The sequence below is a fragment of the Anser cygnoides genome, chromosome 1 (assembly GCF_040182565.1).
Source record: "Anser cygnoides isolate HZ-2024a breed goose chromosome 1, Taihu_goose_T2T_genome, whole genome shotgun sequence".
Taxonomy (NCBI): Eukaryota; Metazoa; Chordata; class Aves; order Anseriformes; family Anatidae; genus Anser; species Anser cygnoides.
The window spans coordinates 114,888,261-114,904,383 of NC_089873.1; the positions used below are offsets into that span (position 1 = coordinate 114,888,261).

The 16,123-nt window shown below is 52.4% G+C and overlaps 1 protein-coding gene across 3 annotated transcripts in view; it reads left to right on the forward strand.

The window, feature by feature from the left end:
* The first annotated feature begins 5,996 nt into the window (after nucleotides 1-5,996).
* SIM2 (SIM bHLH transcription factor 2) overlaps nucleotides 5,997-16,123 on the forward strand; it is a 60,789-nt gene continuing 50,662 nt past the window's right edge. Inside the window, exons 1-3 of one of the 3 annotated variants that reach the window (XM_013181240.3) lie at nucleotides 5,998-7,240; nucleotides 7,591-7,773; nucleotides 14,135-14,217. In XM_013181240.3, coding sequence (XP_013036694.1) covers nucleotides 7,599-7,773; nucleotides 14,135-14,217 — 258 coding nt within the window. In that variant the 5' untranslated portion in view covers nucleotides 5,998-7,240; nucleotides 7,591-7,598. Of the gene's footprint in view, nucleotides 7,774-14,134; nucleotides 14,218-16,123 lie in introns of all 3 variants that reach the window. The other 2 variants (XM_066978700.1, XM_066978709.1) reach the window with 2 other exon arrangements.

A 16,123-nucleotide genomic window follows, 5' to 3' on the forward strand; every position in this document is an offset into this window, starting at 1 on the left:
TCCAGATATTTTTCTTACCAGCCAAGTGCTTGACTGCTGGAAGACACAACAGAATTTAACCCTTTTTCCCTTCTCCCTGGTAATTCTTGATTCTTCTATGCACAAAAAGAGGAAATTCAGTATGATAGTACCCCACACACACTCAGTTGGACAATGGTCTGGTGCCTCAAACATACTCTTCAAAGACAAGAGGTCTGCTTTTGAATCCCCTTGGACAAAGGAGGGAATTGAGCCTGGGTCTTCACTGTCAGATGCAATTGATCTGTCTCGTGTATAAAGCAAAGACGACTTCTCCTGTTGATCGTGGAGAGGACCACATCCAGAGCAAAGGAGAAAAGTAGAGAAACACTCACTTCCCAGGTCTACATTGGGTACCAGGCTAGCTCCGCCCTGCTGAGGCTGAGATGCTACTGTGTGCACGCTTGGGGGGGGATAAAATGATGAAAATTGAGCTTCAGACACATCCAGAATTAGTCAGCAACCGAGTGGAAGTGTTCAGCACTCCCGTTTTAGACTACAGCATCTGCATTCTTCCTGAGTCCCTTTCTGGACCTGGCCATGAACTCCGAAACTGAGAGCGCATTCAAATGGCATCCAGTGACTGAAGTGTCTAATTCTTTGGTATTGGTGGGTCTCAGAGATCAAATTTCAGGATCAGTGTCTAAAGGTCAAACAGATCATTTTAGAGGGCAGTATCTTCTGAGTATCTTTCTGATGTTAACAGAGACTGAGCTTAGGTCGTCTTTGTTCAGTTAAGAATGAACATATCCCAGATTCCCACAATAAAAGCATGGAAACCTTGGTGATATCAATTCTGACAAAGGGGAAGAGGCACGATAAGTTATATCCAGAGCTGGAAACAGTAACAAGGAGTAGCTCTAAGTCCCCATACTGAGAGCAGCTACACTTTCAGATGTATTTGCTGACTGACTAGCTGTTCAAATACAAAACCTGCTGGTGTGAGTTTGTTGAGGAGCGGGTTACTGATACAAGCAAATGTTTTGTGTGCCCATGCAGGATGGTTTGAAATGTTTCAATGTCAAAAGTAATTGCTTTGCAGTGATTACTGCCCGTATGTCACGACTTTTCAGTCTCAGTGCTACGGGGGAGGCTCACAGTGGCTAGAAGAAAATATCCCTCTGTTTTTAAATTGGGAAGACATGAGCATTGGTTAGGGACACAACAGGAAGCTTGCATTCTGCCTTCGGTGAAGTCAGCTTGTGTGGATTCATTGCACACCTGTAAAGCCTTACCTTTGCAAGGATGAAGCTTGGGGGTCTTGCGAACTCTTTCAAGCAAGCTGCCAGGGAATGAGACTGTTCTCTGCCCCAACTTTTGATCCAAAAGGGATCACAGCCACTGAGACCACAACACCAGTCCCCAAAGAGCTGAGGTGTGAATCTTCAGTCTTCCCATCCCCATGCCAGACCTTCTCAATGTGCTTGGCCATGCTAACAAGGAGAGAGACCCACTCTAGTGCCTTGTCGCACGTCTCTGAGCCTGCACTGCTGGATCGTAAGCTGCGTTAAGCTAATGGCTTCAAGAGTTCACTGGTACATGTTCATTTGCAGGGCTGAGGTCTTAAGTTTGCCAAAGCAGCCTTCACGAGAACCTTTGCTTCCCCTCTCCATCCCCTCTCCCTTGCAATAACGTCCCAGTCCCTTGTGAATTGATTAATCTTGACTTAAATTTCTTTGCCCGTACATGGCAAAATACTTATTTAGAGATAAGATAGTAGCTGTGTTGCAAAGTAGTCAATGAACAAATGCAAGAAAAATTGAATCAGGATGTTCAACAAATTAACATCCTGTAATTAACAAGAGTGCATACATATGTTTATGAATGTGCTTACAACATAGTAAAACATCATAATTATCTATAAATAGCATTTTCCATTCATCATTTCTAAATCATGACTAAAGTATTTATAAAGGTTACCATAAAGCATTACCGAAGTTCTTCTGACAGCCATTATATAATATATTGAATGTCAAGAAGCATAAAATACCAACAAAAAAGAGAGAGATGTTTTTGCATCAGAATTCCTCTATTCCTCACAGATCCATTACTCATCTCCACTAGATTAGTCACACTATTCATACAAGCTGAGGGCCATTGAGAAAACTACTTGAAGTCACTGAACATAACTTAAAAAAGAAGAAAAAAAAAAGTAAATAAAAATACTCACATTGACTTTCATCATGTTTAAAGGATTTCAGACAAATGGAGCAAAAATGCTCTACTGTGTGTTTTTTAGACTAGGTTTTTCCTATTTCTTTAGCCTAGAAGCTTCCTTTCTGTGATTGATACATTCCCTCTCCTAATCCCAAGGACAGCTTTCACCTTTTAAACTATATAGTGTAGTTAAACAAAATATGGTTTGCAGCTTACATTAGCAGAAATAAATGTTTGGTCATGAATATTTGGGCATCATAATTAATATCAATTATCTGAGTTTTGGGAAAATACTTTCAGAAAATTCATCAAATTCCAGGGACGGAAAAAAAAAAAAAAAAAAAAGTTGGCCTTAACAAAATAACTCTATTCTCCTTAGAAAACTGAAATTGAAAACCTGACCCAAACATGAGCATTCGATGTTTTTAACTTAGACATATTTTTTCCAAATGTCATCCATTTGGATCAGTCCATCAACTCTGACAGCTCCTGCCCTGTTGCATGCCTGTATTATCACCATACTTTAAGTACAGACACTGTACTGTATGTACACTGTGTACCCTTTTCTATGTTATGTACAGAAAATAAACAAATGTACTAGTACTAAAGGAAATAAAAAACTTTATTTCATTTTTAAGCAGCGAGTCTTTTGACAAACTCTGAAAATGCTATCTGTAAGGAGCACGAGTAAGGAGAAAGAGTACTGAGTTCTCCTTCCCTCCACTCTGCCTGGAAATGGAATCCACGCCCCAGCTGGATATTTCCAGTTCATGCCCAGTAGAAATAATTTTCTGTCCGATTGCCAAATGCTGTCCCATGTGGCCAGCAAAGGTTGGACAATAGCAGTAACACAGCTTCAAGTAAAGAGCTGAAAACGATCCCCTGCAACCAGAGGCCTCAATTCTGCATAGTTTAATAATTCTAGCGCCGTGATTTAACTTCCTTTTTCCTTTCAAGTGTTCAGTGCAAATTAATCGTATTGTCAATGCTTACGTCGCCTACCTTACTTATTTGTAAGGACATGTTCAAGTGGCATACTAGAAGGTTGATCCCGCAGTCTGTACTTAACTAGTAATCCTCATGCACACTAGTAACCCCATTGAATATCAATATAAGATTGTGGTGCCAGGGAAAGTTAAACAAATCCTGAGGAATCTGTTTTATTAGCATTTATAGGATTTGTGTGTGTGAGCGTGTGTGTGTATACATCCACACTTGGGAACAGTAGTTACAGGAAAAAAAATACAGGGGATTCCTGGGGGGATGATAAGCGGTGCTAGTTCTTGAGCTCATACCAACGCTGATGTTACAGCCCGTAAATGTTAAAATGTCTGATGATATTTTCTTTCCTGAGGAACTCGCTGGGATTTCTCACAGTTAATACGTTAGTTAAACCCGAGCACACCGGACAGGGGCCGGCACCCCCCTTGGCTCCGCCGCGCTGCTTTCCGCCGGCCAGGGGCGCTCAGCATCCCACGCCGTGTGCGGGGGCAAGCCGCCCCTTTTTCCCCGAGGCCCCAAAACACGGGGAAAACACTCGGATGCCGGGTACCAAAGCCGACCCCGACCGAAGCAGCCCTGAAAGATACCCCCCGCTTCCCGACACCGCTCCGGCTGCGAGACGTTAATTGCGGCTGCTCCCGGATTAGGCAAAAAAAGGCGTTAAGCCCCCTCCTTTTGAGCTGCCCCTTCGGGAGCGCCTTCCCCGGGCTCCCACCTCCGTGCCCCTCCGTAGAATAAACCCCTCGGGTTTGTCCCCAGCTCCCCAGCAGCAGCCCCACCGCGGCGCGGACACGCGTGGGAAAATGCGCGGCGGGCGCGCACACGCGGAACCCCCGCGGAATCCCCGCTGTCGGGCACCAAATAAATAGACGGCTCGGAGACAACCAGCCGCTGCTTCAGTTTGCTGTGGGTTTGTTTTTTTGTTTTTTTTTTTTTTAGTCCCCCCACGCGTTTTCCCTCCCTTGTTTTATAATCATCGTTTTCTGGTTAGAGCCTTGGAAAAAAAAAAAAAAAGAAAGAAAGAAAAAAAATAAAGCAAAGGATTACTCTGCAATGTAATCACCTGAGACCGAAATCCTGTCCTTTTACTTCCCAAACGGAGAAGAGTTTCCCCCTCGAAGCACGGCAAAAATGTTGCTAACTAACGGGACTTTTTGTGTGCTCCTAGTCCACGATTCGGTAACAACATAGAATTGCAAATATGACCTGAACATTTAAATAATCAGTTGTTGTATTCATTTTCCTCCTCTATTTTCGTCCCCTGCGTTGGGTTTCTGAATCAAACGGGGAACCCTTCCCCGAAGGACCCTGCAGCCACCTCCGAGTTGTGCCGGCGCTCACTTGAGTTGAAGGTTGCGAATTTGGGCCATCGTTGCAGCAATGTGGGTTTCCTGGTAGTGTTTATTTCCCCCCCCTTTTTTTTCTTTCGGGATTATGTTTCAAACGGTCCTAAACCTGCTCTTTCTCCAGAGCACCATAATTTGCTAGAAACCCAACGCGCTCCCCTGTTGCCTTCCTTTGAGCCCCAATCGCTTTGCCCCGCGCGTTGCTCACAGGAGGACACAGAAAGGTCCCAGAAAGTTTCCTCCTCGGGTTTAGCGACCGCGGAGCATGTTGTACCGGTCCCGTTAGGACGTGCCTTGAAGTACAGCTACTTTTCCGCGTATATCTGATTTTACTTTTTCCTGGATAATTCTTTATTATTTTTTTTTTACCTCTGCTAACGCGCCCAGTTTCGGCGGCGGGCGGAGGTTGTACTGAATTTTGAGAATTTCCCCGAAACGCCGAAGTTTCTTTTCGACTGATGTTTCCCTAGATTAATCGGTTTTGTTTTGCTCGGCGAAAGTCCCGACCGGGGCATGCGACCATAAGAAAAACAGAGGGTTTTCTCTCTCTTTTTCTTTTTTTTTTTCCCTTTTTTTTTTTTTTTTTTTTCTTTCCTGAGGTTTCCTCGGCCCGAAAGCCAGCTCTACCCTACTCCCTCTCTGGACGGGCGGCAGAAAGCCTGTCCCCCAGCTCCTCAGCTCTCCCCGGCTGCCAAAACCCGGGGTACACGCGTGGCAAGGGGGCTGCGCTGGGCAAGGGGCGTCGGGGCGGCCCGGCGGAGGTACCCGGGCTTTGCCCCAATTCCTATCCCCAAAGGGGCAAACTCGGCCCGGTTGTTCGCACCGGGGGTTTTCCCCTCCTTTTTGCAAGGAGCGCCGGGGGCCGCTTCCCCGGGGGGCTGCGAGGGGTGGGGATGTGAGGATGGGGGCACCGGGCTCCCGTCGGGCCGGGACCGGGTGGGTCCCGTCGGCGGCCCGTCTGAGTCCCTCCCCGCGGTGTGCTGCGGGCCCATAGCCACTAAAAGCGGTTCATTCCCCGCGGGGGGATCGGGGTGGGGGTCCTACAGCTCCCCGGGGAAGGCAGGCGGCAGCTGGGTGAAGCCCTAAGCATGGGCAAGCGGGTGGGAGTCACGTCGGGGGCTGAGAGTGCAACGTCTGCCCTGTGTATATGATGTATATATGTCGCGTACGTGCTCCATATATGATTCATTTGCACTTATGTATGTGCTTTTGCTCTTTTCACCCGGTGGATAAACAGCACTGCCTGGATAAACGAGGCCCCGCGAGTGTCGCGGTCCCCACGCGTGCCCGTGCGCGGCCCCTCTGCCACGTGGGGAGGGGGTCGAGGCCCCCCCCCCCCCCCCCCCCCCGGCAGGGTCCGGGGCCAAGGGGCCGCTCCGGGAGGTCGGGGCGAGCAAACGCCCCCCGCCCCCGGCTCCCCCCGGGCCGGCCTCCCGTCCCCTCGCAAGTGCTAATTGCGGCTCTTTTCTGGCTCCTCTGTATTTGGGTTCCTCGGAGGGCGCTGCGCGGGATGACACGTCACGGATACATTATCCCCTCCCCTCTTGAGGCTCTCCTGGCTTTCTTCGAGCCTTTGCGAAAGAATTAAACCGAGGGGTCCACTTCAGAGCTCCTTCTGCCCCTGACAAAAAAAAAAAAAAAAAAAAAAAAAGCGAGAGAGAAGGAAAAAAAAATAAAAAAGAAATAAGGAGGAAAAAAAAAAAAACGGAGATATCAGTGTTTTCAGGCGAGGAGCGTGGCGGCCAGGATTTCCGAGAGGAGGGGAGTTTTACCTTGGAGCCTGGCCGCATGGTGAGGATCGCTGCTCCTCGCGGGAGGTGACCGTAGCGAACCCTCCTTCTTCCTCGGAAAGGCATGCGTGTGCGAAAGAGCCAGCGCTTTGCAACAGCTCTTTAAATACGTGACAATTTTAAAAAGAAAAAAAAAAAAAAGAGAGAGAAAGGAAGAAAAAAACAGAAAGAAAACAAACCCAGAAAGAAAACCAAACCCCGATTTTGCGAATTCTTTAAAGAGGAGAAAAACCGAGACAACTAAGCAAAGAAATCCACCGCCAGCCTTTGCCAGCGCTCGGACTTGTTTGGGAAGAAAGAGGCGACGCCGCAGCGGGCGCAGGTCCCGAGGAGCACGGAGTCCCCCGGGCGGCTCCGCATGAGAGCCGCGCTCGGAGCCGGGCGCCCCCCGCGCCCCCAGCCCCGCGGGCAGCCCGCCGCCCCCCGCCGCTGAAGCCGCCCCCCGGGGCCGGGCAGGGGCAGGGGCAGGGGCAGGGGCCCTCCCGCCGCCGAGAGCTGCCCTGGCCGGGAGGGAAATGCGAGCCTGCGATCTGCCAGAGCTGCGGCCAGCGGCTCCCTCTCCGGCCGCTGCGGCTCGCGTTTAGCCGGGGGCTGCCCTCCCGGCTGCCCCTCACCGGGACCAGAGCTTCTCTTATAAACGAGCAGCGCGGGCTTTTCTTTCTCTCTCTCTACTTTTTTTTTTTCCCCATTTTTTCTTTTTCTTTTTTTTTTTTTTTAAGAGACAAAAATAGCGTCCCACAACGGTCCAGCCCGCCTACCCCTATGGTTTCTCGCGCGGCCGCTGTGCTTTTGATATTTTCTTATTATTGGTTTTGGACGGGGAAGGCTCGAAGAGAAGAAATCCCTCGGTGAGGGGAAGCCGGTGCTCTTTGCTCCCCGGCGAGGAGAAGATCCGATTCCGGCTGCAGGCAGAGGACCGTGGCTCGTGTAGGTCTCTCGGTCTCGGTTTCGGAGCGCTGGGTAGTGCAGGGTCAGAGCAGGACTGCCTTCTCCCGATCAGCTCTGCCTGCTGGGCTTGCGGCTCAGAGATCGCCTTCCCCCTCCTCGCACCACTTCTGTTGGTGGTGGTTTTTGTTTGGTTGGTTTGGTGTTTTTTATTTTTCTCCCCACCTTTTTTTTTTTTCTCCCCTTTTTATTTTTTTTTAAGTTGATTTGATTTGGGTGAATTCCCTCCCTCCCTTCCTTAAACGAAAATACTAACTCTGAAGCCGAAATCCATGCCCCCTGCAATTCGGAAGATTCGGGTCTAATATGCCAGTGTCATCTTCGCCTTGCAGTAGTCGCGATGAAGGAAAAATCCAAGAACGCGGCAAAGACTAGACGGGAAAAAGAAAATGGAGAATTCTACGAACTGGCCAAACTCCTGCCCCTGCCCTCGGCCATCACCTCCCAGCTGGACAAGGCGTCCATCATCCGCCTCACCACCAGCTACCTGAAGATGCGAGCCGTCTTCCCCGAAGGTAACCACCCTCTGCGCCTCCTCCCCGCGGGGAAGCCGAAAAGAGCAGGGGGAGCCCCGCACCCCGACATCGACCCCTCCGTGTCCCGGCCGGGTCCCGGCCCCGGGTGGGAAAAGAGGGGGGGGAGACCGGGGGTGGAGAGGAGCCTCCTAAACCCCCCAGGAAGAAGAGCCCCCCCGGGAGCAGAGCCGGTGGGGAGCGCTTGAGGAGGACCCCGGCTTCCCAAAAAAAAAAAAAAAAAAAAAAAAGACCCCCACCTCTTAGGGTGGGTGTTGTTATTGGCTCAACCTGCTCCGTGCAGGGCCGTGCGGGAGTGGGACTGCGCCTTCCCGGAGGCCTGAGCCCCTCCTTGCTCCTTCTTTCCCCGGGGGCTCGGCAGAAGCCCCCCGCCCGGCCCCGCTGCTCCCCCAGCCCGGCGCTTGGGGACGTGTGGAGAAACTCTCTTTGGGGTCAGGGGGTGGCTGGATAAACCCGGCTCCCCCCTTTTGTTATTTGTCTGTGCCTCTCTGGCCCGGGGGTGGGGAGAGGAATTAAAAAATTGCAGAGTGGAAGCTGGGCTCTCCGCCGCGGTTTCTAAGGAGCTTTATTAAAAGGCTACAAATGAAATAATAATAATAATAAGGAGGGAGGGGGGTCGGAAAAAAAATACTCCCAGCCCGAGGAAAAGCTTACCGTTCTGGCCATCTAACTGAGTGATTTCGCGAGCAAGCACTAGCAGCGCTACGGCAAGGCCGGGCTCCTTCGGAGTGCGCTCCCGCAGCCCGCCGGGGGAAGCGAGGCGGTGCTCCGCTGTGATTTCTCGCCATTATCCCGCGGGGGGAAATCTCCCCCTAAGAAACAGGACGTCGTGATTTCGGGGGGTGTGGGGGATGTGGGGGTCTCTCTCTCGCCAGCCTTAGCTCGGGAGCGTGTCGCCGGAACGGGTTTGGTTTAGGAGGGAGGAAAAGAGGCACGGTCGGAGATGCTGCTGAACGTGTCCCCACTTTGGCAGCCGTGCTGATCCTCAGGAGCAGCGAGCCGACCCCGAGAGCAGGTTTATACCCGGCAGCTCGGGGGTGTTTTATGTGTCTGTCTTCCTTAAACAGGCCGGGCGTGCGCTTCCGCACACCCTGCTTATTAAGAGCAACGTTTTAAATGCATAGGGCGAATTCCTCATCTTTCATCGTCTTAAGTCCGGATGGAAACGTATTTCCAACCAAAGCTTTGGGGCCGGGGATGACAGGCCGTGGGGACCGCCGAGGGCAGAGCGGGGGAAGCCGGAGGGAGGCAGCCGGGAGCAGCGGGCCGTCGGGGGGGGGGGGGGCGGGCTGCCCGACGGCACACGGCGCCCCATTGCCGCTGCCTGCCCCTCCCGAGGGGGTGAATTCCCCTCGGGGGTTCCCTCGGGGTCTCTCCCAAGACCGCCCGACTGCTTCCAGTTGGTTTTGATGGGGGGGGGGGGGGGGCATACTGGCTGGAGGGGGCTGCCCAGCAGCGCATCCTAAAGTCTGATGCAGCAAGACCTGGGGAAAGAGCCCCTTCCAGCATGCTGGGCCCCATGCGTGGAGGGCACGGAGATGCCCGAGGTTATTGGGGCTTGGAACAAAGGCGAACACGAAGCAGCCCCCCACGTCCTCCCGGGGATCGCAGCCGAAGGGGCCGCAGACGCTGGTCCAGGGCACGGGCAGAGCCCTTCACCAGCACCCCGGCACCCCCCCAAAAAACTGAAAAGGTTTGAACGTGTTTCAGCTCTTCCAGCCGGCCGGGAGGGGGGCGAGGCCTGAGACGCCTCCAGCATGCGTGCTAGGCCTGGGGTAGCTGTAGCCAGCGCGATCAGAAATGTTGTCCAGCTATAAAACTGGCTTCCAGCTCTGTCTAGACTGGAGGGGAAGAGAGAGAGAGGGCTGTGCTTTTAAAAAACCCGGTGTATGGCTTCCCCCTCGCCTCCCCCCATTTATTTCCAGAGCGCGCTGATGTGCAGTTCGGGCAAAGTTTGGGACCCTCACCGAGGTGTCCGGGCCGAGATGGTCCCAACACCCCGACAGGGCGGAGAAGTGGGCTCAGACAGGACCCCCATCTCCTCCATCTGTGCCTTTGCCCCGAGACGCACAGTTTGGACCGAGCCCCCCCCAAAACCCCCCCGCAGAGACGCCCGGTCGGGCTCTGGGAAGCGCGAGTGAAAAGAGATTTATCTTCCAGCTCCTTTCTCCCCGCAAACGCGAGCAAGCCCTGGAAGGCAAAAATTTCATGCTCCGACATCGTACTTTTTGCCGTGGGGTTTTGCTCTGACCTTCGGATTCATGAATTAAGAGTCCAGGAGACAGCAACCTCCAGCCTCCCCCGCGCTCCGGCTCTGTAAGCTCGTCCTCGGCTGCGTTTTGATTTTTTGCCAAGGCACTTATTATTGTGGAAGAAAAAATATACCACGGGACTTCTTCTGTCTTGGCTGTCAGCGTTTTCTTCTAAAAATGAGCAAATGAAAGGGACGCGAGAGTAAACAGCGTTTAAAGAAAACGCGCTTCTCCTCAGCCGGCTAAAATTGGGATCCTCTCCCTGCCCCATCCCCAGCGCAGTTTCCAAAACTGCCTCTAAAACTGCGCTTTTATGGCCATTTAAACCGGGTGGGAACGCGGTATTTAGTAAGTGATCCGAAGTACCAAGTGCTCTGGACGAAATAATCGGAATAAAATGACAAAGTAGCAGCCCTGAGACCTGTTCCTTATTCTGAAACGCAGACAATAGAAAATGTGGGGAGCGTGCAGAGTTTTCGCTCCCTATTAAATCTGGAGTGTGAATCTCTGAACCTGTATTTAAAGAAAATTAAGGCCAGTTGCAGCTCTTTCGTCCGCGCTCGGCAGAGGTTTATTAACGAATTAATGAATCACATAATTAAAGCGAAAACGCGCGGCTGTCGCGATAGCGGCTAGCGGCGGCACCAGAGGTGTCGGGCTGTCGCCTCAAAGTGCCGTCGGAGCGGGAGGGGGCCACCGCCGTGGGAGCTGCGGAAGCCTTGGGGGGGGGGCTAAGGGGACCCCCCTCTTAGTGTGACCCCGGGAAGAGCCGGCTGTGGCTTCGTCCGGGTGTCCTGGAAGGACTTTTGTAGGTTTCCTCCGGGACTTGCCGTTTTTTTTTTCTCCCTGTTTTTTAAACCTTTAAACTTCTCAAAGGCTTGATCTTTCCATATCTCCCTCCCAGCGGCCCTACTCCTTCCCAAAGCCACCCTGGGGGATACCGGGGGGCTTCCCGTCGGCTCCGGCCCCCTCCCCGGAGCCCAGGGACCCCCCCCAGTCCACGGGCTGTCCCCGTCCCCCTCCAGGGACAGAGCGGCGGAGGGCAGGAGCCGCTGGCAGCTCGTCGCCTCCCTTTCGTTTCCCCTTTGCTCTGCCGGGCTCGCCTGGGGAAAAATCCCCTGGGAGAGGCAGCGCTGGAAACGCCGGCGTTTGTAGTTGACCCAGGTTCCTGGGGAAGGCTGGCTATTGAATAACGCGGGGGGACCACACGCTCCGGGGGAGCCGAGGAACAATACGGTAGTAGGCACGAAGGAAATACTCCGAGTTACAGGGCAATCCGATACTCGCACAACACATCGCTAAGTAATTCTTTTAGCAGAATCCCAAACAGAAAAGCTACCGGGCTTTCAAATGTCCGCGCGTCCCCATTCAGACGTTTGGAGAGCGAAGGTGGGGATTGCTCCCAAATATTCCTAGATCTCATTACAGCCGGGTTCACACCCCGTACTCGGACACTGGGAAATGGTGCAAAGTGAATGCTGGGGTCCGAGATGTCAAAAGACGAGGATTGGGGTGCTGGGGATGTTGAAGGGGGGAGTCGCGCCCAGGTTGGCCAAAGGAAGGCGGACCCGTTCGTAGGGATTTGCCCCATATGAGATTTGCCCGTACTTTGGGATTTCTGCGCGAAACCTCCCGAAGCTGGAGGTGGGGGGGCCCGGCCGGCCCTGCTGCTATTAGTGCCGCTTATTTCCCCCTTAGCACCGCCTGCTCGCGGGGAAATCTCTCTCCAGGCCAGCGTCACAGGTAACTTGTGCTGAAACGGGGACATTTGAAGGGTTTCCTTAAAATCCACCCTCCCGGCACCGCAGCCGTGCCCACACCGGAGCCCCCACTGCCCGGCCGGGGCCGTGCCAAGCAAATTTCCACCTCCTCCGAGGAGCGATGTGCAAGCCGCTCGCTTTGTATCGGCAGCTCTTTTGGCCCCGCTCCAGTGCAGTGAGTGAAAATGCGCCTTATTTACTGGCCGGGCAGGGGGAACTCTTGGGAGTCTATTGCATCCATATGCTTACAGGGCGTAGGCTGCGCGTCTGCAAATCTCTGGGAAGACGAGTTAATGTGCTTTAGTCCTTCATCTCAGCCGAAGGTTTTCCTTCGTTTCGTTTCCACCTCCGATCCGCCGGTGGATTAAATGATAAAATCATCGGCTTTAAAATAAGCTGGGAAGAATGCCGGGCTGAGCCACCGGGCGCGCTGGCGTTTGATGCGAGTTCGCGATCGCAACCCCAAATTAAAATTTCAAAGGGGAAAAAAAAAAATCTGCGGAAGCGAATGTTTTAGCCTGGGTCGGAAAATGACCTCAGAAATCGTGGGGATTTTTGGCGATGCCTCGAAACCCTACCTGCCCAGCGGCGGCTTTGGGAGGGAGCGGCTAAAACCCTCAACCCGCCTCTTCCTCGCGAAAATCAGGGCTCTTCTCAGGACGTGTCAAAACTTTTTAATTCTTTGTTGTTTCTTTTTAAGTATTAATGTCGTTATTCGTAAACCCCTCGTTTGGGTTGCAATACGGTTTTGCGACACTTGCAATTGGTAAATCGAAATAAGGGCAATCCGCACAGCACCGGGACTGGCTGGGTCGTTTGCGTTTGTCGCCGGCTCGAGAAAGAGACTGCGGGATGCCTTCGCGATCCTTTAAACTTCCCACTACAGAGGAAGCCGCATTTCGGCAGGAGAAATAACAAAAATAAGTAAATAATAAATAAATGACGGCTCCTCGGAAGACTGGGAGCCTTTTCCAAACTGCGAATTGGGAAAAGGCAGTACGAAAGCGCTCCTTTTCGTTTGGCAATTGGGAGTTAATTTCCTAATGGGTGCTGAAACGCTTTTTTTTTTTTTTACCGGAGGGAAGGTGTTACCCCCAAAAAAGCGTCGCTTTGGGACTACAGTTTGGGGACACCCGCTCGGGCAGCCGGAGCGGCAGGCGGGGCGGGGAGGCAGGCGGCTGCTTTTGGGGCTGACCTTGGCTGGTGGCACTGCCCTGGTTAAACCAGCCTCTCCTGCGCTGGAAGCCGCAGGCTCCTGGGTGCTTGCCCGCCGGGACCGGGCAGTGGGACGAGGTCCCCGTCCCTGGGGAGGGTGATGCTGTGGGTCCCTAGGATGGGGAGCAGGGAGAGGGGCTCCCAGGGCTTCCAGACCAGGGCTATCTGCGGGACTCAAGGCAGACGTGGGACTGGGAGGGCTTCGGGGGAGCCTTTATAAAGACGACCCCAAAAAAACTTGTTTAAAACCCCAAGCTCGGGGCAGCGCCGCCCAGCCAGGTGCCAGCTTCCTCTCCGAGCGGGGCTCACGCTACGGCGGCCTCTTTCTTTTTTTTTTTAATTTTCTTTTTCAAGAAAACTCCCTGAAAGGTCGCCGAGGGAGTTTTCTTTAGAAGCACCTGGCCCCGGTGAGAGGCAGCGGGAGAAAAACACCGTTTCCCGGCCGTGCACCGGTGTGGGCGATGTTCAAGGCTATAAACCCTGCGGGTTCGGTTGCTGCCAGCCCCAAAGCTCGCTGGCTGGCAGCACCGAGCATCCTCGCCTTTCGCCCATCACCGACCATTCACCCGAAGGGTTTAAAGCCTTCTTTTCTCCTTTCTTTCCCAAAAGGAGGCACGAAATGGCTGTGCCTTCCTCCTGCCGCCTGCGGAGCCGGCGAGGTGCCGGCACCAGTCCCCCCGAGCACCCCTTCTTTGCACGGAGGGAAGAAAAACAAACTAAATCCCCGACCAGACACACACACACACAGCCCAGTGGGGCTGAGGACGGGCCGGGAGCCTCCCCGGGGCTCTCGGCCTCCCTCGTCCAAGCGTGCCGGGCTCCTTGTCGCGACATGTGGGGGTGCGCCGCGACATGGCGGGCGAGGGGTAGCGCTGGGAGCTGACATATCCCGTGGGGCGTGCTGAGGGCCGGCGGCTGTCTGGGGAAAGAGCGCCTGTGGGAGTACCCTTGGCGGGATTCCCCGAAAAAAAAAAAAAAAAAAAGAAAAAATAGAAAAAAAGCTCGGGCACGATGCCCCGTGCCGGGGAGCGGGGCCGCTCGGCGGGGAGGGAGGGGGAACGTGGCCCCTTCCGAGCCCCTTGCCCCGGTCTAACCAGCTCCTTGGTTCCCTTGCAGGTCTGGGCGACGCCTGGGGACAGCCGAGCAGGATAGGACCCTTGGACAACGTGGCCAAGGAGCTGGGATCCCATTTGCTTCAGGTAGTGGACGCCTTCCTCCCCTCGTACGCGCTGCGCATCGGAAATCTTGTGTTTTGGGGCGATTAACCTCCCCACCTCTCCTCCTCCTCCTCTTCCTCCTCCTCCTTCTCCTCCTCCTCCTCCTCCTCCTCCTCCTCCTCCTCCTCCTCCTCCTCCTCCTCCTCCTCCTCCTCCTCCTCCCCCGGCTTGTTAGCGGCGCCCGTGTGAAGCCTTCCCTGCCACCCAGACCCTCAAACGGGTCGGGAGAGGAGCAAAACCGAGACCCCAGATTCTTTATTTTATTTTTTCCGCGTGCGATGCTGGTGGAAGCAGCATCTCGCCCCGCACCGTCGGGTCCGAGCGCACGGTGCTCAAACGCAGCCGGGCCGGGGCAGCCCTGCCGGACCCAGCGGGCAGGCGGCGCACATCTGGATTAGATCTCCTGTTGACGTTAGCACCTGAAAATACAGTTGTTCAAAATCCTGTTGATCTGCTCTGGAATTCTTCTGAATTCCCCCTGTGTAGGTCGGAGGAGAATTTAGGAAGTCGTAGCCGGGGCGTGGATGCCAGCCGGAGGAAAAAAAAATAATTACGCTTAGCTACATTTTTTTTTTATACGCAATTTTAATACCGCAAGGATTTTTTTCTCCCCCGATTTTAAAGACCTAGTAAACCGTAATCATTTAAAGGTCGGTTTTATTGTAGAAGGTTAATTTCTGGTCAGAGAGCTGGAGCTGTTTTCCCTGCTCGCCCGGCTGGGGACAAAAGCTGAACAGAAACCCTGCTGGCAGCGCCGCCGGCAGGGCTGGGCGACCTTTGTCCCCAGGGGATGGCTGGGACAGCTGTGAGGGGTCGCCCAAAATTTACAATGAGGTATGAGGTTGGTGGGTTTGTCGTGGAGGCCCTGCGAGTTGCCTCCTTGAATAAGGAGGGCGAGCACTTGGGGCAGAATGTCTTGAAGTGCTCTTTGGTGACCGAATGAAGTTCACGGGATTGACCGAGTCTAAAATGATCTTTCGTGGAGGTATTTCCAGCCTGGAAAAACACACTTGGACTTCTAAGAAGCTGATAGCCACAGTTTCAGAGTCATTGGTCTACCTTCAAAATGTTTGTCTAGTTATATCATACAAATCACTGCTGGCACACTTGCTCCTCCTCCGTGTTCGCCATTTTGTGTTTTGTCTGGCATTAGATGAACTTAAATAATATATGCTAATCACCTGTAATACTCATTTTACAGTTCAGTTATTTCTGAGTTGTGAATATTAAGGCTTTAATAATGCCAGAAAATCCACTGTAGACTTATTTTAAGGGTTCTTAAACTTTTCTGTATGGTTCTGTGTTTTTCTGGATGGGAAAGTTAGAGACCTACCGCACCATACAATGGAGTAATGAAAGAATTGACACAGTTTTAGTTGTGATAGTGGGTAGAGCAACTGCAGGATGGCAGTGTTTGGATGAAAAGTTATGGTTAGGGACGGAATAATTTACTTCCCATTTTAATACTGCTACAAAATTTATGTTCCAAAAAAAAAGTGAAAAAAAAAAGTGAAGGCAAAGAGTAATCTGGTTTCAATTACGTGCTGTAGAATCGTTAGTAGGCCAGAGAATAATTTGGAATATTTTCTTTTATTGGGGCAGCAGTGTAAGAGCATGAAGCATACAGGATTTTATTGCTTCTCTTTTGTTTTACGTTCAGTAATTTAAAATATGAATTAGAAATAGGTGGCTGCTTTATCTGTGTACTGTAAAAATGATATCTCTATTCCAAATACATTTTCTGGTGATGTTCATATGTGTGTATTGATCAAGGCTTCCTAAACCAACTAGAGACAGTGGATCCTTTCAAACTATATAATATAAGGTACTGTTGAAATTCTGCCTGACTTTGGGCACTGAAGAATCAAAGTGCCCCAAATCAATAGGC